This window comes from Callithrix jacchus, chromosome 6 (assembly GCF_049354715.1).
Source record: "Callithrix jacchus isolate 240 chromosome 6, calJac240_pri, whole genome shotgun sequence".
In the NCBI taxonomy this organism is placed as follows: domain Eukaryota; kingdom Metazoa; phylum Chordata; class Mammalia; order Primates; family Cebidae; genus Callithrix; species Callithrix jacchus.
The window spans coordinates 159,039,498-159,066,928 of record NC_133507.1 but is presented as its reverse complement, the minus strand read 5'-3'; the positions used below and the strand labels follow the sequence as shown (position 1 = coordinate 159,066,928).

Here is a 27,431-nt window from a genome sequence, read left to right as displayed (position 1 = left end):
TTCCTGGGGAACAAATCACCTGCTACTCCGTCATCACAATCTTCAAGATCTTTTATTTTATTTTATATTTATATATTTTTTGAAACAGAGTCTCACTCTGTCACCCAGGCTGGAGTGCAGTGGCACGATTTCAGCTCACTGCAGCCTCTGCCTCCTGGGCTCTTCTGCCTCAGCCTCCTGAGTAGCTGGGATTATAAATTCCCGCCACCACACCCAGCTAATTTTTGTTTTTTTTTTTTTTGTAGAGATGGGGTTTCACCATGTTGGCCAGCCTGGTCTTGAACTCCTGACCTCAAGTGATCCACCTGCCCCAGCCTATCAAAGTGCTGGGATTACAGGCGTGAGCCACCGCTCCTGGCCTTCAAGGCCTTTTAAACAACACAAACAGATTCCTCTGGACTTTGTAGATGATGCCTGTTGACTTACTGTAAAGTTAACCTGAGGAAAGACACACACACACACACACACACACACCCCCTACCATTTCTTTTTTTTTTTTTTTTTTTGAGAGGCTCTTCTCTGTTGCCCAAGCTGGAGTGCCGTGGTGTCAACACAGCTCACTGCAGCCTCAGCCTTCCAGGCTCAAGTGATCCTCTCACCTCAGCCTCCCAAGTGGCTGGGACTACAGGCATGTACTAGCACGCCTGGCTAATGGTTTTTTTTTAAATTTTTATATAAATGATGTCTCGCCATGTTGCCCAGGCTGGTCTTGAACTCCTGGGCTCAAGTGATCCTCCTACTTTGGCTTCCCCAAGTACTGGGATTGCAGGCAGCAGCCACTGCACCCAGCCTATTCCACGATTCCACATCGTACTAATGCTTACTTTGCTTTTCTCTTCGTACTGCCGCCTAGATTCAGCCAGCTGTTCTTCAAGCTCCAGCAACATATCTTTCAAGGTATCGACCTGGTACATGAAGTTTGTCTTTTCATTGTCTAGCTGGGCATTGGAAACCATAGCCTTCTTATATTTCTCTTCAACTTCTGCCAGAGAGTCCTGTGGAAAGCAGGCCATACTTTTGGAATTGCAATAAAAAAATTCAAAACAACAAATCATTCAGTATTCTGTGGAAAAAAAACCCCTCAGTCCTAAATTTACACTGTATTTCTTAGAGCAAATGGATCAGAAGAAGAAACACATGGCAACCTGAAACGCACGGAAATCCTCCCTTTTCGGTTTGAAAATTCTCATTGCTCAGAAAAGTCGCTCTTAAAAGCAATGTGCACGCTCATTAGAACAAAGGAGACACCAGTATGGAAAGGGAGGTGGCCACAGAGGCAGCGGGGTCTCTGGCCGCACTCGGTAGCTGGGGAATCCTCCCAGAGTGGTGTCTCTTAGGGCTGTTCAACAGGTTTCTGAAGGGTCACTCGAGGGGTGTGGCTGGCCCCTGGGAAAGAGCTGAGATAATTATACAGGGCCACAAGCCGCAATGCCCGCCAACCAGCCCTGCTCCAGCTTGTGAGCCAGGAAAGGAGCAGTAGTGATTTCAGGTTTTCAACCTATAGGAAAATGGCATGCAGGTCTCACTGGGTAGGTCCTGGAAAGACGAAGGATTTCCTTTGAAGGATAGTCCAGAGAAACAGGCCTGTAAAATATGCATGGCGATGCCCTCGCAGGTCCTCAAACAGTAGGAGGGGAAGTCAATTCCAGAAGAGAAAGAGCAGAACCGTCAGGGCACACACATGTGGAGCGGACGGCAGAGGCAGGAGCTGCTTGTTCAGGGGCAGCAGCGGCTGTGAGGAGCCGCAGGTCTAGCTCCACACCTCCACACCAGCTGGTCTAGCTCCACACCTCCACACCAGCTGGTCTAGCTCCACACCTCCACACCAGCTGCTCTAGCTCCACACCTCCACACCAGCTGCTCTAGCTCCACACCTCCACACCAGCTGGTCTAGCTCCACACCTCCACACCAGCTGCTCTAGCTCCACACCTCCACACCAGCTGGTCTAGCTCCACACCTCCACACCAGCTGCTCTAGCTCCACACCTCCACACCAGCTGCTCTAGCTCCACACCTCCACACCAGCTGGTCTAGCTCCACACCTCCACACCACCTGGTCTAGCTCCACACCTCCACACCAGCTGGTCTAGCTCCACACCTCCACACCAGCTGGTCTAGCTCCACACCTCCATACCAGCTGGTCTAGCTCCACACCTCCATACCAGCTGCTCTAGCTCCACACCTCCACACCAGCTGGTCTAGCTCCACACCTCCACACCAGCTGGTCTAGCTCCACACCTCCACACCAGCTGGTCTAGCTCCACACCTCCACACCAGCTGGTCTAGCTCCACACCTCCACACCAGCTGGTCTAGCTCCATACCTCCACACCAGCTGGTCTAGCTCCATACCTCCACACCAGCTGGTCTAGCTCCATACCTCCACACCAGCTGGTCTAGCTCCATACCTTCACACCAGCTGGTCTAGCTCCATACCTCCACACCAGCTGGTCTAGCTCCATATCTCCACACCAGCTGGTCTAGCTCCATACCTCCACACCAGCTGCTCTAGCTCCATACCTCCACACCAGCTGCTCTAGCTCCATACCTCCACACCTCCACACCAGCTGCTCTAGCTCCATACCTCCACACCAGCTGCTCTAGCTCCATACCTCCACACCAGCTGGTCTAGCTCCATACCTCCACACCAGCTGGTCTAGCTCCATACCTCCACACCAGTGGCGGTATCCGGTGAGACCAGACCAGTGGGTCTCTGGTTGGTTCAGTGGCTCCCTCATCTTTTTTTTTTTTTTTTTGAGACAGAGTCTAGCTCTATCATTAAGGCTGGAGTGCCGTGGCATGATCTTGGTTCACTGCAGCCTCTATCTCCCAGGTTCAAGTGATTCTCCTGCCTCAGCCTCCTGAGGAGCTGGGATTACAGGCATCTACCATCACATCCGGCTAATTTTTGTATTTTTGGTAGAGACAAGGTTTTGCCATGTTTGCCATGAGGTCTCGAATTCCTGACCTCAGGTGATCCACCCGCCTTGGCCTCCCAAAGTGCTGGAATTACAGGTGTGAACCACCGTGCCCAGCCAAGCGGCTCCCTTTTTTACATGAACTGAAAGCCACAGTCTTCTTTTCCCCCCTTTCAGGAAAGGCAGCAGATATGAAGATAATGAATTAGTCGTGATTGATATCACCTCTTCTGCCTGGTGCCCTTTGATATTAAATTCAGACCATCTCTCAGGTACTTTCTAGGGGGCTGAAAAGGAAGTAACAGATTTGGCAGCTACTTCCAGATCCACGATGTGTGCTGCCCGTGAAGATGGTCAGTGACTGCTCAGCTTACTGTCAAGGAACAGGGCAAGCTCATCTTGCTGCTGCAACAGTCACTGCACACTCTACAGGCCGTGTGCACATGCTCCGGAAAGCCAGCGCCATACCGTCGGGCTCTGCTCCAGTTAGTAACATTTTATAGGAGGCAAATAATTGGGATGTTTCAAAAGCAGGGCATGTTAGGATGGCCTTATTAGTAGACATCAGGTATTTTGAGACGCAAATCAATTGAAGCATTTTTGTATACAACTACTACAAAAAGTGGAGAAAACCAAAAACCTTCTTCAAACATCTCGTGCACACTGATGAGAAATGAGAGACTGGGCTGAAGTCTGGGGGAAGGAGGATGAGTACAAGACGCGTGTCAGGGAGTGTGTTAGCAACCTTTTCTGCTGGGGAGTTACATTTTCAAGTCTTGGTGCAAACAATGCATCTGGGGAAATGGTGAGTGTGCGCCCATGCCAGCATTCCTGCCATTTCGAGTTCTTTCACAGCCCGGAGCCTCTCTACAGCAAGCATGCACTTCGAATTTCTTCTTTAGGATTTTTTTAAGGTTGAGTTGGGTTAATATCATGAGGCCATATTTCTGGGAATCGGTACCTTCATTTCTTTCAGTCCCTGCATGTATTTGCCTTCTACATCCTGAATCTGGTCCTTTAACTCACTGAGTTCCTGGGGAAACGGCAAAAAAGGCAGGTGATGTCAAGGAAAAGAGGTATTCCCTAAATCTCTCAGACTTCAGGGTGGTTTCTATTTGGATAGTCTGAGCTCCCGATTTTCTTTTATTAAGTGTTAAAGGAAATAAAATATACTTCAATATTTAAAGATTAAAATTCTGGCGTATCCCATATGACATTTCACATGATTTCATGCGATTTTGGTGTATCTCATATAACTTTACATAGTTTTAAAAAACAGGCAGAAGTGCTTCTGAAAATGGTACAGGTTGTTTCAACTCCCATTTAGCAATTCATTCAAGCACTTTGAGTCCCTACTCTGTGCGAGGCACGGTAAGATGCTAGAGGCAGGAATCAGCAACACTTTGTCCCTGCATCTGTGGAGCTCCGAGTCTCTACTTTGCCAAATTCCTGGTGCCTGGGACAGCAACTGGCATGAGCCAGCCTCTCACTAAGTACTTGCTGAACAAATGAATGATGTGCGCACCCTAAGGGCAGAGACACGAGGACTGCCTCTAACTCTGCTGTAGAAAGGGAGGCAGCAAGGAGCTGCAGGTGGCCCTGGGGTGGCACATGGGCAACAGCTCTTCTGGTTTTGAAAACTTCTAAAGCAAAGGCATTGGAAGCATCTTCAAGGTGACCCTGGCCAACCTCTGGCGGATGCTTAAATCCCTCTCCGTCTTCCCTAGCAAACGGCCATCCAGTTGCTCAGCCAACCCCAGTGGGAACTGCTTCCCTTTCAAATCTAGTTTAAAGTACTAGAAAATTCAGAAACGGAGTCAATTCTGGCTGCTTTCAGCTCCTCTGTCTTGGTTCTGCTCCCAGGAGGACACAAGGTCTAGTCACTTCAGCTTCCTTTCCAGTCTTCAGGTTTTCAGGCACACTGTCCCTAGTTATGTAACAAATAGCACTGTTTCTCTCTCACACACACGAAATGCTACCAAATGCCTGGCACTGTCCTGGGTGCCGAGGATAGAGCAGAGGATAATACCCACATTATAGTGGGAGGAAAAAAATCATTAAAATACAAAGATGAGGTCTACTAAAGGCATATTACAAAGAGAAAGGAAAGGGCATGTTCTAGGCTGAAGGGGAAGATACGTAGCCGGGAAAGTTGTGTGAATGTAGGTAGAGCCACCTGCAGTCCAAACGCGTAGACTGAACATCCACACAGACCAACCAGGCAGAGACGGCCAGGCTCATCAACGCCATGGGCGAGGACTCTCACTAAGGTACACCCCGGGTGCTGAGGGGCGAGTGGGGTCGGTGGGTAGGATCGGCTTCCTGCAGGAGACACTATCTGAGCTGGGTCTTGATGTTAGGAGAACACCATATTTTAGGGGAGGTGAGGCAGACAGGACCAAGAAGAAAGATCCAGAACGTTATGAATTAAGTCACCTGTTTTAAAATCTAAACTCTGATTTTTACAAAAGGTTTCTCAAGTCATAAGTAAGAAGAGAGTGTCTCACCTTGATTTCCCTGATGGATGCCTCGGTGTCGATGGAGATGGAGGTGTCTCCACTGCCCCTCCGGGAGGAAGTCCCACCCAGAGAGGCCAGCGTGGCTGCAGACAGGCCTGGCATGTTACGCAACCCCTGGAATGGTGACAGGATCAGATGCTGATACGGTTCGTCTCTGTGTCCACACCTAAATCTCATGTGGGATCGCAATTTCCATAATCCCTACATGTCGAGGGAGGGGCCTCGTGGGAGGTGACTGGCTCATGAGGGTGGTTTCCCTCATGCTGTTCTTGTGATAGTGAGTGAGTTCTCAGGAGATCTGATGGTTTTATAAGTGTTTGACAGTTCCTCCCTCACACATTCTCTCTCTCCTGTCGCCTTGCGAAGAAGGTGCCTGCTTCCCTTTTCACTGTGATTGTGACTTTGCTGAAGTCTCCCCAGTCACGCGGAACTGTGAGTCAACGAAAGCTCTTTTCTTTGTAAATTACCCAGTCTCAGGGAAATTCTTTATGGCAGTGTGAGAACGGACTAATTTTAGACAAAACCAAAACTGCATATAAACCTAATATCACAGGACTGTTACTTTCATTCCATTTCCATGGAATTAAAATTGGAAACTCTTCATGGACTTATGGAAGCTATAAGGAGAGATCATTTCCAGGCACCTCCTGTGCTCTGAGATTGGATGAATTAACCCTAAGCTCCACGGTGGGGCCCGTCACAAAGGCCTCCCTGCTCTGCAGGGTCTAACACACACTGGACAGGACTCACGGGGGCCTCCCTCCAGGGAAGCGATGTCAGGTTGGGTGGGGCGCTTTCTAGTCCTGGTCCCTCATTGAGGAACATCTTTATGAAAAAGACCAGACAACATATTTTCTCATCAATTTCATCCGTAACTTTTGGGACCCTCTAGGTTTATGAACAATTCCTTACCTTCTCAGTAAAATCTTTTTCTGGTCTCTCTTCTACCTGTAGAGGAAAATGGACAGAATAAGGCGTTAAATGGACAACATGAAGATAGGGGCTAAGAATGATGAAAAAACATGCTCTTCCTTTGTAATTTAGAAGTAGAAAAGTGGGACACTCCAAATTTGGCTTTTCACACCTCTCTTATTTGGACGTCCCTGAGGCCCCCTCTTCTCCTGTCCTCAGGTAGGAGTCTCAGTGGGACCCACAGCAGCCTCTGGAACTACAAGAGGGGGTGCACATGAGGAGCAGACCCTGGAGAGGGCCCTGAACCACCAGGGTGTATCGGGGCAAGAGGCCGAGGCTGGCATGGCTGTTACGTCTTTCTTGGCTCAGCATCTAACAAAAGACAGCTTTCTTTTTTTCTTTTTCCTGTTTTTTTCCCCCTGGTGGGGAGGGGGGCTTGTTTAAACAAAGATTAACTACCTGAAATGCTCCTTTTTTTTTTTTTTTTGCACACTGAAGGTTCTTATCATAAGCCCACTGGGAAGGTGACTGAAGTTGAGTTTGTCTCTAAACTCTCTGGGAAAAGCTGTCAACGAATCGTGTTTTCCCTGTCATGTCTTCAATCCAGCTTCCCACAGCTCAGAACGTCTTTACTTCGACCACCAGAAAATCAGCCAAAGACATGCATGGCAACTGCAGACCGTATCTTTGATTCAGCAGGTCTGAGAGGTGACCTGGGACTCTGCAGTCACCCTTGTGAGTTTACACAGAGATAATTCAGAATGAAGCTTGGGAATCCCGATGGAGCCCTGCCGAGGCCATGGCTCACCAACACTTGAACTGCACAGATGCTGGTGCCGGGGACCAGCAGGTGTTATGGTCGGGGTCCAGAGGGATGGTGAGCTCCAAATGACCACTTCCAATCTTATGGCCCGAGTCCATACTGGGCCAGATGCCCCTGCCCTCACCATCCAGCCCGACCAGGAAGGTTCACTAACCGCCACCTTCCGTCCTGCAAACTCTTTGCACCTTCAACTCCTCCTCCAAGGACACCTGGAGCAACCACTGAAACAACATAACCAGGAGTTACAGCTGGGCAGCCAATTAAGGGGACCAAACGGAGTCCCACAAAATGCTCAGTTAATCCAAAAGAAATTAAAAATCCAAGACCAGCTCTTAGCTCAGGGTAGCCAAGGGTCTGCTACTCAACAGATCCAAGCTACACCCCGCGGCCTGGCTCCCAAACCATCACATGGCCTCACCCACCTACCCCACATGCAGGTCTTCAAAATAAACTTTCTACTCTCCTCTAACCAGTCTCCTGCATTTGCTGATGTATAAAAATGCACATCTAGAGTTAGTTTTTCAATGTGCATGCCACATCAGCCTATGTATTCAGAGGCACCAAGGCAGACTCCGATCAGATGGGTACAATCTCATCTAGCGGAGCTGCAGAAGCCCTGCAGCCATGTCCTGAGTTGCGGGGATGATTGAAGCAGTTCAAATATGGTTCTTCTCTTCATGTGGGAATGAAAATATTCCTGAAATATTTTTCAAATGTAAATTTCAAGGCCCAGGCATGGTGGCTCATGCCTGTAATCCCAGTACTTTAGCCCGAGGCAGGCAGATCACTTCAGGTCAGGAGTTCGAGACCAACCTGGCCAACATAGCAAAACCCTGTCTCTATTAAAATTACAAAAATTAGCCGGGTGTGGTGACATGTGTCTGTAATAACAGCTACTCAGGAGGCTGAAGCAGATGACTCTCTTGAACCCAGGAGGCGGAGGCTGCAGTGAGCTGAGATTATGCCATTGCAGTCCAGCCTGGGTGACAGAGTATAACTATGTCTCAATAAAATAAAATTTCAAATAACAAGGAAATGTGAACTATCTAGCACTTACTTTGCTAGAGAATCAATTCATTAAACCTCCTGGGCCCAAAGCCTTTATTCTTTAGAATAAGTTAGTTCGCAGAACAAATATTAATAAGTGAAAATAAAGAAGATAGTTTAACTCTTGATGGGATATGAAAATCCAGTTTAGGCTGGGTGTGGTGGCTTATGTCTGTAATCCCAGTACTTTGGGAGGCTGAGGTAGGCGGATCATGAGGTCAGGAGGTCAAGACCAGACTGGCCAACATGGTGAAATCCCGTCTCTACTAAAAAATAGAAAAATTAGCTGGGCATGGTGGCTCGTGCCTGTAATCCCAGCTACTTGGGAGGCTGAGGTAGGAGAATTGCCTGAACAGGGACCCGGGAGGTGGCGGTTCCAGTGAGCTGAGATTACACCACTGCACTCCAGCCTGGGCTACAGAGCGAGACTCCATCTTAAAAAAAAAAAAAAAATCCAGTTTAACAGACTGCCAAGTGAACCACTGAAAGCAACTGGCATTTGGCTCCACGGTGTAAAATGCGTTTCTGGCTGCTGGTCAGCAATGGCTCAATATTGTGTACAAATAAACGAAGCTCCAGGTATGCGTTCGTCTACCTATAAAGAAAGCTGTGTCCGTAAAACAAGGGCCCACCAAGTCTTTTTTTCTTTTTGATATTTCTTGCAAGACAGCTGAGAAAGAATACACACTGGGCCCATAAACCTTAATTTTGGAGGGACAGGGCTTTACCACATCTTTATCCTGCATGGTTTTACGTCTATTGCTTTTATAATTTGTAAAATGTCAAATAAGGGGAAAAAACTCCCAAAAACCATAGTTTGCTGTTTCTATCATTTTTTTTTTAAAAAAGTCTGTGCTCTGAAGAACGTAACAGACTCAAAAGAAAATCTGGGCATATTTTAAAGTAGAGACCAGGCAGAAAAAAAATAAAAATTAAGCCCTTGATGAAAGCTGATGGCAAATGTACGTGCAACCTTTCTCTATTTTACATAATAAATTTCATTTTGTGTGTTGTCGGAATGAAAAGGGATTTGCCAGCAAGATTTCCTGAAACACAGGAAGGCAGCGCAGCCCGGTGGAGAGCCACGCAGCCCCACTGGCGTCCACCAGATGGCGGTGTGTCGCTGCCGCAGGGGCCAGGCCCGGACAGAGGGCACGGGCAGTGGAGCCCACCTTAACCAAGCCCCCTTTCCTAAGCCCTCGCAGAGCCGGGTAAGGAATCAGATGGTGTGTTTCATCTCAACATAAAGCACACACTTCCTCTCTAAAATGACGAAGAAATGGAACCCATGCCAGGATTTTAAACACTGTCATGGCCACTGCACGGCCTGGTGTGGAGGCCTGGAGGAGGTGTGCCTGGTGCAGAGTGGGGTCAGAGGGCACAGTAGCCGCAGGTGGTGCAGGTTGCTCTGCCCGCCCACCCCAGCCCGGGACGGCCGAGCACCGAACGCTGCAGACAGAGCAGCCTGTCAGCGTCATGACTCTCGTATTTTGAGCGATACTAAACATTTCAGGCCAGAGTGAAACTTCACACGAACAGGTTTATACAGTATTTGTGTCGTATTTTCTAGCCACAGCTGAGTATATACAAAGACACCGTTGAAAATCTGGAAATAGTCACTTTTAAAATTTGTCTGTGGAATTAGTTTATGTCAGTTTTCCTTTCAAAAGCAAATGTTTCAAGGAGTACATTAAATAGTTTATTAATCCAACCTTCTGATATTGTGTCTAAAGGAGTTTACTACTTAGGTTCATGTACACACGATGCCTGGCGAGGCTTAAGCGCTAGGTTTTCCATGTTTCCTAGAGACAGAGGACCTGTTCACGGACCCAGAGGCACCCTATTCAAGGGCCCAGGTACAAAAAGGAAGCTGTCCCCAATGCCCAGCCAGGCAACACCAGACCCGGGTGGAAAACGGGATCACTGAAGCCACATCCTCGCAAGGTCCCTCTCCAGACACAAGCTAACAGCAAACACTGCTCAGAAAACTCCCATTTTAAGGGTCATTTTCCTTCAGATTTCAATGATAGCAGAATCTACCATTAGAGTGACAGTTTTTGGTTTTAAATCCAATAATATTTACTTTAGCCTGAATGACTTATCTTTGAACTCTGGTGTTTATAATTCAAGACCTGTTTTTCCACCTGGTCCCTGCCCCTGCCTCTTTGTGCAACAAATGCCATGAGTCAAAACAGTGTTGTTTTTCTAGTTCAAACGGGCAGAGATCTGAGTCCATCGCTCCTGTTTTCTCTGAATACGCAAGGTAAGATACGGACCTGCTTTCTCCTTGGGATAATCCTGTTGGATGTTTCAGAAATGTGGTGGCTTTGCCAGGTTCCCAGTGGGATTCCAGGGCCTGGATGACCTGGACCTGTCAGCTTCACCAGGCAGTCGCTCTGCTTGGGGTGGCCCAAGTCTGGGCCATGAACCCTCCGGATTCCAGCTCTCCAGGCACCTTTACCTCCCCACACACCCACGCTGCTGGGCTTCACACCACGTGTGATCACCCGATGAGCATCTGTCTGCCCCTGTCTGTGTGTCCCATGAGGGCTGGGGCAGGTCTCTGTCTGCTCATACAAGGGCCCTGTTTCTGGAACATTCTAGGCGCTCATTAAACACTGAATGAACATAATGTCCTCAAGGAGAAGATCCTGGCCATGCTGGAGGGGAAGAAAACACAGCTCATCCACAGCATGGGAGAAGATGAGAATGAGGTGAACATATTCTGTGTCCCTCTGAGATGGGGCCGATATCCTCTCTGCTTTCCGAAGGACCCTGGGAGGACCAAGGGAGTAGAAAAAACTTTAGGTCTTGACCCTGGTGGTGGTCTCTGGACACTGAAGCAGTTTATTTTCTTGAAGTGGGACAAGTGGTCACTTCCTTCATTCTGGTTACTACTGCCCTTGAATGCCACTGCCCTCCTGCCACCCCAAAGGGGGCACCAGCCCTCCCTCCCCTCTGACAAGTGTGACAAGTTCACCTGTACACCTGCATCCCCCAAACGCAGGGTGGGACTTCCTGTAGAGACTGCAGGGCTGCCCCTGCCTGACTTCACATTTTCCTTGTCCCCTGTCCTCACTCAAACTGGCCCTGGATACGTGTTCCTGATGATGTCCTGGGAGCATTTTCCATGAGCTGCTCGCTGGAACAACTGTAACCCGTCCCTGGCTAACCCCAGCCACGGAGAAACAAGTTTCCATGCCCCTTTGTGTTTGGTTATTACTGCTTTTTTTTTTTTTTTGAGACAGTCTCACTGTGTTGTCCAGGCTGGAGTAGTACAATGGTGTGATCTTGGTTCACTGCGAGCTCCACCTCGCAGGTTCAAGTCTCCTGCCTCAGCCTCCTAAGTAACTGGGATTACAGGTGTGCACCACCATACCTGGCTAATTTTTGTATTTTTAGTAGAGACAGGGTTTCACTACTGAGGTCAGGCTGGTCTCAAACTCCTCATGATCCACCCTCCTCGGCCTCCCAAAGTGCCAGGGTTAGAGGCATGAGCTGCTGCGCCTGACCTGTTTTTGCTATTTAAGGGTGTCGTGATCCCTCTTTCCAGGGGAAGCACAGGAAGCTTATGTGCCAGCTAGATGTCCCAAACCAGGAAGGAGAGCTGTGACATTTGAACCTGGGTTCTGAAACACCTTGCCTTAAAGCACTTCCTGCTCCATGTGACCCTGAGGAAGGCCAGATTGGAGGGTCATTTGCCTTTGCCCCCATGCTCACCCTAGGCCCTGCCCAAGACCTACTGCTCCTCCCTCCCAGGAGGAAGGATCGGGGAGTCCCATCCAGGCCCTCCTGGCTTCTTCCCATCAACAAAGCCAAACACATCCACCAATACTTTCTGTTGTACCAGGAGGTCCAAAATACACAGCAATGGTGTAAGTGTCCCAAGAAGGAAAACAGAAATGGAGTCGATTGAGTGTAAGAGGACCGTGAGTTTTGGAAATTATGGAAAGAAGCCAGCTTACTTCTGTCTCCCAGGCCCTTCAGATACTAGGGATGCTGCCTGTGCTCGCCGTCCTTCTATCCTTAACGTGATCAATCAAGGAATACTGTAACCACATCCCCTAGGGAACTGCCCTGTACTCTGCAGAGACCTCTCTGCATTCTAAGAACCACATATAGGAGGTTTCATCAGATGTGGGGTCCCCAGCCACCATGAGGCATCCAGGATGAGAAGGAGGACAGCCCCGGCCCTCACTGTGGCATTCTGACCTTCATTCCCTAAGCGTGCCAACCGCCCCACGAGCAACTGACCTTTGTTAGCTGAGCAATGGATTCAGGGAAGGAAGAGCAGACACGAGGAGGTCACCCGCCCCCCATCAGGCCCCAGGATGCCCAGGAAGGCGGACCCCACATCTTTCTGTTCATGATCATCTACTAAACCTGCGAGTAAATTGACGAAGAAATCTGTATTATTTCAATCTCTTCAATTTCATATGACGAAGAAATGTGTATCATTTCGATCTCTAAGGGGCTGTGTGGAGCGCTGTGACTTCATCATAGGCTTGAATAAAGACGGTATTTAACAAAATCCAGTTGCTGTGTCTCACTAGAATCACACAAGGCAGAGGGTATGACGGGTGTCTGAGATTCACTGAACGTAAAGCTACAACATTCTCTGTCAATGGTAGATACTTATATTTGCCTTTTCTTTTCCTTCTTTTTGAGTCAGAGTCTTGTCATCCAGGCTGGAGTGTAGTGGTGCGATCTCAGCGCGCTGCAACCTCTGCCTCCCGGATGCAAGTGACTCTCCTGCCTCAGCCTCTTGAGTAGCTGGGATGACAGGTGTGAGTCACCATGCCCAGCTCAGGCTGGAAATTTTGATATGAGTAGAGGCAGAGAAGCCTCGCCCATCTTTGCTTCTTCTCCCCAGGGTTTCCTGCTGGCTCCTGAGGGTGGGAACCCTGGTCTGGTCTTGCAGCCTGGAGCCCCTTCCCCAGCGACATGCCCACCTCCCCTCCTCCATTTCCACACCCCCGGGCCAAAACTGTCCTGCAAAATCTTCCTTTAAAAAGAGCGATAGCATCACCTTAAAGCATCAGATCGGGTAAAACTGTGTCTAAAATCCCAAGACCCTGGGAAAATACACACGAGCCTCACGAGCTGGGGGTGATCTCATGGGGCCCTTATTTTCTGAAACAAAGCTTGGGCCATGCTGAGTGACAAACAGGACACAGGGCTGTAAATCTGCCCATTTCGAGGGATCTGAGAAGCATCAGGGTGACGAATGGTTGGGGCAGAACCGGGAGCGTCCCGGCAGCTACATGTCATATTTTACCTTAAACACGGTCTGGGTCTGATCACGGATAACACTTCAAGCAAAACATGAACAGTCAATACTTCCTATCTTTAAATCATATAAACCCCACACATCCGTGCACAGGGCTCTATTTTTTCTCCCAGTGTATAAAGTTTCCCTCTTCTAAGATCCCCATCTGTAAGTGCTGCTGATGATTTCTTTTATGGCCTTGAAAAGTCGAGCAATGTAATCCTAATAATATCACCGCAGAGCAATATTCTAAATTTGGAGACGTTGGAAGAGGATGGTGAAGGGAAGGGGGAGGGAGGGCGATGCTGAGCAGGAGCAAGGCCAAGAGGCCGACTTACCACAGGGCTGGCCCGGGCCGAGCTGGCCCTGGAGGAGGCGCGGGAGCTAGAGTTGAGGTGGCCGCTGTACTCCGAGGGCTGCCCACACGGTCGCCGCCAGGACACGCAGCCAGAAACAAAGGAACAGGGTCAGCGGGGGAGTAAGGAGGATAGAGGCCGACAGAAAGCATGCTGCAGTGAGCGGTGGGGGTTAGGCGCGCACGGCAAGGCACAGAGTTAGGGTTAGACAGCAAACACACATTCAAATCGATGCCTGCTAAGAATAAAAAAATCAGTTACACCATCAGAGGAACACAGAATTTCTCAGAGTTAGGAAGAAGAAAATCGCACAAAGCACGCATTCAATGGGTGTGGCCACACCTAGTGCAGACACAGAAAGCCACCTGGTGGATACGGAAATGACTGTTTTGAGAATTTAAGCTGCCTTCCAGCACAGAAGCGGAAGACTCGGAATGGGAACAGTTTCGCTTCTCCACCATCTTTCCAAGTGGAAGCGAAATGAGACGCGGGGTTAATACAAAATCATGTACGGCTTTTAAAATGGCCAGATTACCTTCTACCTGGGTGGCTGCTTTGTACACATCTGTCTACCCATTTATCTGAACTTTCTCACTTCTGGTGAAGGAAAACACCAGCAGCGGGCTTATCTGGAAGCCGCGCCCTCTGAACCTTGATTTGTACTCATATTTGCTAGTCTTAGATACATTTTCATGTTACCACAAACATTCTCATATTCTTCTTGAGCAAGGCACTGCGGGGCAGGGGCAGGACCTGAGCACTATTTAGGATCCCAACACGTCCCGAGGAGCATCTTGGAGAAAGACCCATGCAGCACCCTGCAGAGAGCCCCGCCACTGGTGAAGCTCTCCACTCCAGCCTCTGGACACCCTGGACTGTGCCGGGCGCAGACCACTTTGCTGGCCTCACAGGCTCTGCTGGGGACCTGCAGGGAGTGCCTGGCTTGCGAATTCTAAGGAAGCCCAGATCTTCAGGGGTGCTCATGATCTCATCTCTTGGTTTGCTTCCTCACCAGGGCTAGTGACCAGATGAGGCAAACTCAAGGAATACCTGTTGAATGGATGAATGATTTCAACTGTAGACTAAAATAACCATCAAGTGTCAACTGAGGGCATTACATATCTTACAGGATGGGCAAGTTCCCCAGACCCATCTTACCTCTGTTTTCTTTGATAAATGTTTACTGTACACTCACACTCAGGTGTGAGACGTCATTTAAGATACACAGATAATACTGCTGTGTTTACACCACATGTACACCATCAATGCCACATTCGAGTTATATCAGAAAATCACCAGTATTACTAGCCTCGCTTTTTGGCTTTATTGTTGAAAATAAAGGAAAACACTTGATGTCAGCACTTAAAAGCAGAAGGACTTTGCCTGAGGGTTGACTGATGTGAGAGAGAGGAAAACTTCATCCTACAGACAAACCCTACTCCAGTCTATGCCATTCATGTCCTGCTTTACGGTGCAAACATTCAGGGAATTGTGAATAGAGCTTACTGCCCATCCAAGGTTCCCTAGGCAAAAACAGCTCGCAAACCCTCCAACTCCACCTCATCATGCAGAAAAGAATAACATCAAAGCCTGTATCGCCATGGTCCACATGCACCTTATGTTTAGGGTTCTGTGGCTAACGTGCAGCTAATGTAAGTCAGAAAGCTGTAAGTTTGAATCGCAGCTCCGTCTCTCAGCCTTGTGGCTGTGGAATTCGCACAGCCTTGTGGCTGTGGAATTTCCGTGCCTGTCGTCTGTGACATGGAAGTAAGGACATGGACCCAACAGAGGAGCTGAGACCTAGAAAGGGAGGGTGTGTTGGGCTTCTTCTCTATTTTCACTTTCTGCCAGAAATAACTTCCTCAGCTCTTGGATGAGATGACGCTGCTGGTGACCGCTATGTCTCAGCTGTGTTGCAACACTGAAGAAAGTCACCTCATACTCAGGGGCTGTGCGGGGGCAATTCCTGGTCCTCCAGGGGCGGGGTGAGTCCTCCATAGCAGGACCGGGGCCGGTATGCAGTCCTGGGGGCAGCCTGGACCCTGAGGTCATGGCCACGTGGGGCCGGGACCTCAGGCCTGGGCGCTGGGGCTGCTCTGGACATTGTCCTGGGCTGCCACCTCCCTACACGCTGGACTGAGAGCTGGGGTGCTCTCTCCCAAGTCCTGCCTGTAAACATAAGGAAATGGAGAATCCACTTGCAGGGGAACTGTGAGGGTCCCACCAAAAGACGGGAGAGGTTGGGAGCTCAGGAACTTCCTCGTCCCTTCCCTCCTCCTCACGATGCTAATTTGCTGCCCATTTAGGCAGCTGTGCTGCCAAGATGACCTTCTGTTTTCTTAACTCTCTCAGGCCATGACTCTCAGGCAATTCCTGTGGGGGCTAAAAGCACAGACATCTCTGTTCCCTGAAGAGCAACGAGGGCCAAGGATCCAGGGGCTGACAACCCCAAAGCCATCTCAAAGGTGACACAGTGGCACCTAGAGACACAAGGAACCTCTGTCCTGCCAGATCGTACAATCTCTGCTGAGGCCGCCAAAAAGCCACCTGGTGCTTGGGGACAATTTAAAAAATTAGTATGCCCCTTCTTTTCTGAGAAAAGAAAATTGTTTTGTTGTGCATTATCCATCACATCATAGGCAAGGCAATTTCAGTCTTCATGCACGGTTTATGAGCTTTCTAATGGCCTATGAAAATGTTTACGAACTAGGAAGAATATATAATACAGTGGGCTGCAAAATACTGAAAACTTATACAATATGAAAACAGATAAATGCGTAATTAGTTTTCGACAAAAACTAATGCTATATCGCCTATTAGATTTAATGTTTATAAACGACATTTTAAAGAAAACTGTAGGTGAGACTGGCTTACAGCTTAAGAATTCAGGAATATCCATGACGCCTGGACAAAAGCGTAGTGAGCCATAAAAGCAGATTTAGCCAAGTAAGTAGCTGATTAACTTCAAGAGCAAAATTGTAAAAGCATTTCAAGTACTTCTTAGTAAATCATTCTATTTCCTGGAGGGCCTGAAGGCATTTTTATAGGACTGGGGAGGAGCCTCTGAATATAGACGAATCCCCCACCAGGGAGCACTGATTGGCACTGCATTTCCACAGGTCCCTGGGACAAGCAAGTTCATCTTCCCACTTCCACGGACTCCATCCCATTTTTCCACCTTGTTGCTCTTCTCATTCATTCATCCACAAATGTTTATTGTGCACCTGCTACACCTGTACTCTCACAGCTGAGTCTACCATTTCAAATTGAAGAAAGGGGTAGAAAGACAACAAAGTAAAAACAGGGAATTAAATATGGGTGACATTCTAAGTTTTAAACTTTGTTCCTCTTCCTCAGTTACTCAGAGACAAAGTGAGGTGTGGCCTATCAAACTGCCCTTTTTCTCCTTTTATTAATTTAAGACCATTTCACGACCTGTTAAGTGTTGGCGTGCTGCAAAGAGGGCAGGTGAAAGTCAACGCAGGTTAGTCCCCCTGATGAGTACGGACAGGAAACCAACAACCACCAGCGATTTCCGGTTCACATTATTCATTGCAGGTTAGTCCCCCTGATGAGTACGGACAGGAAACCAACAACCAGCGATTTCCGGTTCACATTATTCATTGCAGGTTAGTCCCCCTGATGAGTACGGACAGGAAACCAACAACCAGTGATTTCCGGTTTACATTATTCATTGCAGGTGAGTCCCCCTGATGAGTACGGACAGGAAACCAACAACCAGCGATTTCCGGTTCACATTATTCATTGCAGGTGAGTCCCCCTGATGAGTACGGACAGGAAACCAACAACCAGCGATTTCCGGTTCACATTATTCATTGCAGGTTAGTCCCCCTGATGAGTAAGGACAGGAAACCAACAACCAGCGATTTCCGGTTCACATTATTCATTGCAGGTTAGTCCCCCTGATGAGTACGGGCAGGAAACCAACAACCAGCGATTTCCGGTTCACATTATTCATTGCAGGTGAGTCCCCCTGATGAGTACGGACAGGAAACCAACAACCAGCGATTTCCGGTTCACATTATTCATTGCAGGTGAGTCCCCCTGATGAGTACGGACAGGAAACCAACAACCAGCGATTTCCGGTTCACATTATTCATTGCAGGTTAGTCCCCCTGATGAGTAAGGACAGGAAACCAACAACCAGCGATTTCCGGTTCACATTATTCATTGCAGGTTAGTCCCCCTGATGAGTACGGGCAGGAAACTAACAACCAGCGATTTCCGGTTCACATTATTCATTGCAGGTTAGTCCCCCTGATGAGTACGGACAGGAAACCAACAACCAGCGATTTCCGGTTCACATTATTCATTGCAGGTTAGTCCCCCGATGAGTAGGGACAGGAAACCAACAACCAGCGATTTCCGGTTCACATTATTCATTGCAGGTTAGTCCCCCTGATGAGTACGGACATGAAACTAACAACCAGAGGTTTCCCGATTCACGTTGTTCATGACCTTCATTACGATGGAAGGCGGTGGTGAACCCAGGGAACCGGTGCTTCCTCCTGAGGATGGCCAGTCACCCCCCACAGCTGGACCCTGCCCAGTGCGCATTCCCAGGCCATGCAGCAGGCAGCGGGGAAAGAGGGTATCATCGAAAGTGCCTTACAGCACGGGAGCCGCAGGCGCTGCCCCCTCGAGCCCCACCGAGGCTGCCTTCATCCAACACAGACGCCTGCAAGCAAAAGAGACTGTCAGGATGGGGCGCTCTTCCTTTCTCCAAGTGCCCAGACAGCACTGAAAATGTGAGCTGTGAAAAACGGACACGCGCCAGGAACGTGGCCTGAAAACATGTAGGGGAGGCTCAGAACCACCTTTCCAGCTCCTCAAAGGGCTGTGGAGTGCGGCAAGTGCAGAAATCAGGAGAGAGAGGCTTTAGTCACTACCAAGCGGCATGCAGTGTAATCTCCAATAGACCCATCTATTGTTTTGAAAAACACCCCATGCTAAGTAAACATGTGTTAACCCAGATTAAAATGAGCAGATAATTCCAACATCCTCAATTTTGTCATGACATTCTCATACTTGATGCTCAGAAAATTACTTTCATGTGAAGTGACTTTGGAATAAAATATCGAATTATGTTAATTACAGTTTTAATGCTAAATATTTTATAACCCTTTAAAAGTTAGTAAGCAGAAGGAAGAATAATTGCTTAACTGGAAAAATGCTACTTAATTAATCAGCGTGGGTAAACAGGAGCTTACAATGCCGCAATGGCGGTGTCACACTTTGCTTGGTGTAAAGGAACTTTTTTCTCCCTATTTTCCCTTGAGGACATACTGGTTTCCTCAGCCATTTATTTATGTATCTAATTCATAAGTATGCAATCTGATGGAAATTCAGAAAGTTATTAATGGCCAGGTGTAGTGGCCAACACCTGTAATCCCAGCACTTTGGGAAGCCGAGGCAGGTGGATCACCTGAGGTTGGGAGTTTGAGACCAGCCTGGCCAACATGGTAAAACTGTCTCTACTAAAAACAAAAAAAATTAGCCAGGCATGGTGGCGCACACCTGTAATCCCAGCTACTTGGGAGGCTGAGGCAGGAGAATCACTTGAATCTGGGAGGCAGAGGTTGCAGTGAGCCGAGATCATGCCACTGCACTCCAGCCTGGGCAACAGAGGGAGACTCTGTCTTCAAAAAAAAAAAAAGTTATTAACAAGACAATATAGCTACTTTGATTATTTTAAGATTCTTACATAGCATAAGTATTAATATTTAAAACTGGAAATTTCCAAAGAAATATAGTAACATGGATTAGTATCTGTCCAGGTTACCAAAGCATTAAAAAGCCACTTTCTTTCTGCCAGTAGGTAAAGTAAACACTGCTATTCCATTCCTGCCTAACAATCCCAGCGAACACAAGGCTTCCTGGAGATGGAAAAGGTTGGCAGCTATAGTCAGCAGTTGGGGATGGGGGAGAGCGGGGGAGAAAATCCAGATCTGGGCAAAGGGGACAGACAATCCCCATGGGCACGTGTAAGCTCCACATGAAGGTGCACCTTCCCCCAGGGGCTGCAAACAGGCACTTCCACAGCTCTGGGGTGGGGGGGCGGGGCATGCACAGTGTGGGGGCGGGGCACGCACAGTGGGGGGGCAGGGGCGGGGCATGCACAGTGTGGGGGCGGAGCACGCACAGTGGGAGGGGTGTGGGGCGGGGCATGCACAGTGGGAGGGGCGGGGGGCGGGGCATGCACAGTGGGAGGGGGTGCGGGGCAGCGGGGTGGGTAGTGCACGCACCCAGTAACTCCCAGAAGGCCGGGCAGCGCTGTACAGACAGGAGGGCTGAAGGATGAAAGCAAATGGCAGGTTTTCAAAGCCTTGAAAAAACAGCAACAAATAATAGCGAAAGGCCATCATGATAGTGTCCACTATCACCATAGCCAACTGCCGTACAGTGGTTAGACAGAAAAAACCGGTTGATTGAGGCCCCGTGTTTTCTGTAAATTTGATAGATGCGAATCCAACGTTTACAAGAAGGATACATGAGATGGTTTTTGACTTTAAAACAGTAAACTTCCCAGCATCTTTGAAATCTGGTCATTTCTAGTCTTTTCAGGCATGCCGGGAAGAAGGGTTGGGGGATGAGACAGAATGGTGACAAGTCAACACACCAACAGCAACAAAACCCACAGCGCAGAATCCAAGGTTAATGACACACTTGGCAGTGTTCAATATGTAAATGTCCACACGTGAAGACGGGGGCAGGAAGCGTGTTTATTTCTATCTGAGGGGCCCGGTGACAGTCTTCAATATACACAGGGAGCAGCCTTTGCCTCAGCTGGTCTGGGAGGCACCAGCTATCCAGCCCTGTCCAAGGAGAATCCTGCCTAGCACACACATCAGGGCGAGGCAGTGCTGGTGATGGGACAGGCTGGGACACAAAGGCAGCTCACAGTGTGCAGAGACTGCACCATGGAACAGATTCCGGACTCATTTACAGGGCACACCTCAGTAAGTCAGGTAAGGTGCACAGCCAGGCAGTGATCGCTCAGCAGCTCCAGCCGGCATGCGAGGGAGAGGACAGTTTAACCTCCAAATAGGACCTGGACTTTCACCCCTGACACCGACCTCCTGGGATTAGAGCAAGATTCGATACCTACATCTCACAGGCCAAAAACCGCAGGGCCAGACCTGATCCAACCTTGTAAAAACAGGAAACAGCGGGGACACCGAGCCAGAGAAATAACACTGTTCTGTCCACTTCTCAGAGACCAAGGAGGCAGATTATGCACAAAAACCTTCCAAATTGCTTCCTGGACACATTTACAAGAGAAAAAATATTTAAAAAGAAAACAAACGAAACCCCAAATGGGGAACAATTGATGGAAAAGGAGGAGTGACCCAAGAGACCAATTTTTTGGACTCCGGTTTTCAAAAATATGCATTTAATAAAACCCTCCTTTTCCTTAAGTCTCCTTTTCTATATTAGGTTCCAAATTATTTGACAGGCATGTTTCTAAAAGACTGAGAAAAGTCTTAGCAAACTAGTTGAGCCAATTAAAACACATGCTGAGCTTTGCTCTGTGACATTGTCTAGAGGAGGCTGAAGTGTCCACGAGATTTAATCAGCAATTACAGTGATTCACAGAAGGAAAAGGAAGGAGGGACAAAGTGGCATGAAAAGGAGACAGACCCAGTTTCCATTTGTGGCAGACAGAGGCGTGTGAGCCAGGCCACCACCGGGAAGGCCAAGGTTGGAGCTGGAGAGTCCCTGTAATCAGAGCAAATGGGCGGCAGAGAGGGAAGAGAGGCTCACACCCTCACCGTATCGCAAAGGTACATCAGTCCAGTGAGTTGAGCGATGACCTCATGCAAGCAAAACATAACGAGCACGCACTCTCGGGGAGGGCAAGAACGAGGGTCAGAAGGAAGTAAGGTGGCTGGGCCAGGCAACTGACAAGCTAGGAGAGGGGGTCAACTTAGGACTTTTGAGTTTTCGCACAGAAAAAAAGAATTCATTTTAATTGATATGAAATGCTGAAAGAAATTGTAATTGATGTTAGGAAGAGTCACCAATATGACATTCTACACTGATACCTTTCCATTATGATATTTAAATAAAATTAAACACGCCACGTATTGGGCAGGAATAGATTACACAGCACGATTCCCAGGAAGGTTCTGAGGGCGGGTGAATACAGGAGTTCTCGGGCAGCAAATGATGGGCACACAGGGCCGCAGGTCGAGGTCTGATGCAGCCCAGACTGAACGGGTGAGCTCTCATCCTGATGGGTAGCCCTTTGGATGTGGGTTATTTCTCTTAAGTGGATTGAAGTGAGTTAGATGCAGACTGAACTTGGGTTAGTCGTTCATATCTAAGGATGAGATCTTTATCGCCACCTTCATTTTAGAGCGAGTAACTCAGCTGATCAAAATGAGTGGGAAATAAAGTTTTCTTAACGAACAAGTGCTCTCTGCAACAGCAAAATCTCCCCCTGAATTAAGAAAACGCAGAAAGGCTTTTTCAAGGTGTTAAACCCACCAATGCTTTGGTGTTCACAACTGATCATATGCTGAGTCAAAACTCACCTACTGGGGACAGAAGGGCCATCAGCTTCCAGTGGGGGGGAGATTTATTATAGACCCGGAGGGCAATGGGAAGGGTTTAGAAAGCTGGCAAGCTGCAGGGGCCATGGAGCTGCCAGCAGCTTCTGCAGCCTCCCTGGGCACGAAGAGGGTGGACAAGGGCTGACAGAGGCGAGGAAGAAGTGCCCTGGCAAGAAAAAGAGCCCCCACGAAGGGAAATGGAAATAGGGGCTGGAAGGTGGGGGAGGGGCGGGGAAGGGTCCGAGCTATTTCTTCTAGAAGCATTTTGATGAGGTCAGTGACTACATGGGAGCGGGTAAAGGAAACGGCAGAGGAACTGCATAGATTTCATTTTCTGATTTCAGTTGGGGAGCTGCTTCTGAAGTCACCAGGTCCACAGAAAGTCCCCAGCAGCAGCACCCTGTGCTCAGTCACGCAGAGCCTCTCCTGGGTTCTCACTGTTCTGCTCGGTCTCTGTTCTGCTCAAATGGCTCCTTACCTTGAAGAGCTTTCCCTCCAGGCTCTACCTGGTTAGTTCCTGTTCTTTTCATTTGCTCTTCCTATTTATTTATTTTGTGATGGAGTTTCTCTCTTGGTCACCCAGGCGGAGTACAATGGTTCGATCTTGGCTTACCACAACCTCCGCCTCCCGGGTTCAAGGGATTCTCCTGTCTCAGCCTCCCGAGTTAGCTGGGATTACAGGCATGTGCCACTACTCCCAGCTAATTTTGTTTTTGAGTAGACATGGGGTTTCTCCATGTTGGTCAGGCTGGTCTCAAACTCCCAACCTCAGGTGATCCGCTCACCCCGGCCTCTGAAAGTGCTGGGATTACAGGCGTGAGCCACGGCGCCTGACCCTTCCTATTTTTTTTTTAAGGTTCAGTTCACATCCTTTGTTGTGATATTTCCTGGTGAAACAGTGGCTCCCTCTCATTCTGTTTGATCGTCTGGTCACTACTGTACTGGTGTCTGGTGGGGGTGGCTTTTGTTCTAGAAGTCAGTGCCTGGAGGGCGCCTCCCTCCCCTGCTTATCTTTGTGATTCCAGGGCCTGCTCAATTTTCCTACCTAAACTAGTTCCCTAATTTGGCTGAGTGAATCTGAACCTAAACAAATACCACAACCCCTTAGCTATTTGAGGGCTCTTCGACAATTTGGATGTTATGTTTATGAAGACGGGTGCATGTTTGTAGAGAAGGGGCAGGAACTCTGTCGTGTAAACATCTGGATTTGGATGGGACTGGCTTTTCATTCCAAGTCTAGTTCATACCCAAGAAACTTCCACAAAGGTTGCATGTCCGCTTCAAAGTAGTTCTGTTTTCAGAAACTCTCAAGAGTTCAAGAGCATTCTTCTTATTTTTTTCCTTTTGATTAATTCTAATTAGAAAATATACACGAAAACTCGTGCTTCCGTGGCAGCCAGCTGAATGCCACGATTCACATTCAAGCTGGCGTGGTCAGCGCAGCACAGGGGAGTGCATCCGAGTGGAGGAGCGCATGTTAACTCCTGCCTCTCGCGTCAGCAAAACAGCTCCTCAGACAAAAACCTGTCAAATAGACACTGAAAGAGAAAAGTCAGCGGAATCCACACACACAGACTGCATGCCACAAAACCTGCGGGTTCTGAAGACAGGATGTGAAAGATTTAAATGGAAACCAACCAGCTTCCCCTCCCTGGATGACGACAACGTGGAGAATCTGCTGTCACCGCCGTAGCTGGAACTCTGAGCACCAAAGAAAACATGTTGAAGTGACGAGCACTTGCTTACGGCTCCAAAAGCACCCGCCATCCCATTCAAAAGGCAAACGCGAAACAGCACGACGAGCTAATGCTGGGACCCCAGGAATGCTGGTTTAGCTAAAGAAGCGGGACACAAACAGTGCAGCAGAGATTCCTAACAACTAGAGATGCCAAGCTTTTCTATTTCAGTGTTTCTGTCTTGGTGATGCCATGGGTGTATCTGGTACTGTTTTTCACAGTCTCACATCTCAAGCACAATTCATGGTTACTGAGTTTCATGCTGTGTTGTCAGTAACCTCCTAGTCTGAACTATCCTTGTTACTTAAGGATAGTAAGTAAAATTCCATTTATTGCAAAATTTTCCGTTTTTCTTCAGTCCAGCATACCTGAGGGCTATAGCTCAGCCCTGGGGTTCTAGAAAGGCAGGTGGAGCTGCTTCCACCCGTCCAGCTGAGAACCCTCATCCACAGAGGGAAAATGCCCTGCAGGCCATCTTTACGTGTCTTCAGTGTATATTTTTAAAATGTCACATCCAGCTAGGTGCAGTGGCTCACGCCTGTAATCCCAGCACTATGAGAGACTGAGGCAGGCGGGTCACCTGAGGTCAGGAGTTTGAGACCAGCCTGGCCAACATGGTGAAACCCCATCTCTACTAAAAAATACAAAAAAATTAGCCGGGCATGATGGTGGGCACCTGTAATCCCAGCTATTTGGGAGGCGGAGGCAGGAGAATCACTTGAACCCGAGAGGCAGAGGTTTCAGTGAGCCAAGATCGCACCACCGCACTCCAGCCTGGGTGACAGAGCAAGACTCTTACCTCGAGATAAATAAATAAAATGCCTGCAATGCTAAATAGGTGAATAGGAATGAGAAAGCTAAGACAACTTGATCAGCTGGTTTCAGAAAGCTAAGGGCTGGTTTGGTTGGGGAGAGAGAGGGAGGTAAGGGGGGGGTCACTCATTTGAAGCCCAAAAGTCTAATTTAAGTGTATAGTGATATCTTCATATAACGTAATTGAGATAAATGAAAAGAAATACTATTTTACATAATTAGGAATATTACTAAAAGAAAAAAATGAAGCAGTAAGAACACTAACACTGATAAATCCGAAGCCCCACCAGCCCCTGCCTGCCTCCCCAGTGCTCCGGCACTGGCACTGCTCTCTCCCCCCGGCCCCACCAGCATCACCCTTCCCTTCCACCAGCTCCTTTCCTGCTCCCCACCCCATAATTGTGAACCTTCCAAGCATCTGCATTGTTTTCTTCTCCTTTTCCTCTCCAGAAAAACACAGGCTCTGGTACACATGCCGTTAAGGTAAACATTAAAACTACAAATGAGACCTGTGAGAACTGCAAAAATATTGATTGAATATCTTTGAAAGCTGAGTACACTTAATACACACATGATACACTCACCCAGGGCAATGCAATAATGAAAGAGCTAATCTTTAATTTCAGTTTTTTTTTTTAAACTTAGAGATCCTTATCAATATCTATCCCTTACACTAACAATCAGAACATTGGAAGGCCAACATTCTCAGAATGTTTGGTAGTTGAAAACATTATCTTTCATTCCATCATGTGCTAGGAGAACACAAGACCCATCATAACATTTAAAAACGGCAAAGAAGTTACATTTAAATTTAGCAATTAGTTTTTAGTTTTAGAAGCTTTGAAACAACCTGTTTGAATTTTGAGCCATGCAAATTTACTGTACTAACCCTGCCAGCTCTTCTGTTCAGGGACTGTGATCCATGTAACTCTCCATCATAACCATTTGTCTGTTTCAATGAAGAAAAGAGAAAAACTGACATCAGTGCCCAAACGAATTCACAGATACAAATCAGCAGGGACAAGCCAGCCAGGTATAAGGTTAGCTTTCTCGGTGGAGCGGATGAATGACCAGCCCAGGACAGTACAAGTCCTAGCAGCCCCAGACTGCCTCCCTGTCCCCTGTCCCCTGTCCACTACCCCGCAGCTCAGGAGAGAACAGCACAGTCAAGCTAACCAAGTCAGCAGACTTCAGGTCACATGTCACTCTTAGTCTTAAAGTGGTACCAAGTCCCTCCACGGGTGGAGCATTTGGGCTTGGTGTGGCCGTTTCCTCATCTCTGTTTCTGGTTTCATGGTGACACTGTGGACATTCTGCTTGCAAGAAGCCACAGGCCAGGCTGGTGGGTAGTGATTTGGCCTGAGTCAATGAGCTTTCAGTTCCTGGTTCAGGGAGAGTCCTTGAAGATTACGGCACATTGTGACACTATAGGCTTAATTCAGAAGATTCAGAAATCATTTCTAGTCAATCTATAATTAAATGGAAAAGTTCATTGGGAGGTATATCCTCTATAGCAGTTTTTCATTCATCCAGCCTTCCTATTTTTCAAAATGAAATCTGAACACATATTTAATAATTTCCTAATGTGTCCTCTAGAATAAAGGAGAACAATTCTATTAAGTGTATGCCTGCCTTCCCTCTCTTCTCAGTTCCCAGCCCAATTTCCCTTAAGTCCAAGCATGGGCTTTCTAAAAGTCCCTTAATTCATCCATAAGGAAATTTCTGCTGATTCAAAATAACAGCTGGGAAGCATCAGAGACAAAACCAGCTCTTGAGACAGAAAAAGGAGGGGCAGTCTACACAACTGGTAAAAATCGAAGGAGACGCCACTGGGTCCTGGGCATGAGTCCAAATTCCAAACAGAAGCTCCGTCATGTGACCTTAAATAATTATTTAATCCACTTGAACATCCAGTTTTCCAGCCGTGAAACCGTGCATAATAATAAATGCATTTCAAAGCCATCGTGAGGATTAAGCGAGATGAAAATGAGTATCTCGAGCACCTAGAACAGTGCCCTCATGAAGCGTGTGCTTCCTGGGCGGATAGGTGAATCCACATGGAAGGGGCCTGGCACATGCCAGGTGCTCAACATGGTTCCTTATTTGGGGGCTGGTTGCTGTATAGCACATATTCTGAAGCCATGATATTAAAATATAAAAAAATAACTGAATTTCCAGATAGATTATAAATCCAGATTCATAAAACATTGGCAATAAAACCACATATTTATCTTTGCAACAACTCAAAACAAATCAAGAAATCCATTGGAAGTTTTGAAACAAAAGGAGCGAAGTCCTTCCGTGTTAAATTTGAGGATTCTATGAGTAACATTAAAACATTTCTGCAATAAATTTAATAGCAAAAATCTTTGGAGATTAGCTAGAGTTTTACTCAGGCGAATTTCCTTTCATGTCTTCACCAAGGAGATTACCTGACATGAAAATGCATGTCGAGGACTTGCGA

General features: G+C 47.9%; 1 protein-coding gene across 50 annotated transcripts in view; it reads right to left on the bottom strand.

Moving 5' to 3' along the window:
* Positions 1-27,431, bottom strand: part of LRRFIP1 (LRR binding FLII interacting protein 1) — a 163,618-nt gene that overhangs the window by 26,538 nt on the left and 109,649 nt on the right. For 9 of the 50 annotated variants that reach the window (XM_078328895.1, XM_054258079.2, XM_035306170.3 and 6 more), the window contains 3 exons: positions 6,348-6,383; positions 5,424-5,549; positions 825-995 (listed from right to left, as the gene is read on the bottom strand). In XM_078328895.1, the coding sequence (XP_078185021.1) occupies positions 825-995; positions 5,424-5,549; positions 6,348-6,383 (333 nt within the window). Of the gene's footprint in view, positions 1-824; positions 996-3,877; positions 3,950-5,423; positions 5,550-6,347; positions 6,384-13,824; positions 13,903-18,475; positions 18,542-20,108; positions 20,154-21,504; positions 21,583-25,856; positions 25,917-27,431 lie in introns of all 50 variants that reach the window. The other 41 variants (XM_078328883.1, XM_078328885.1, XM_078328888.1 and 38 more) reach the window with 9 other exon arrangements.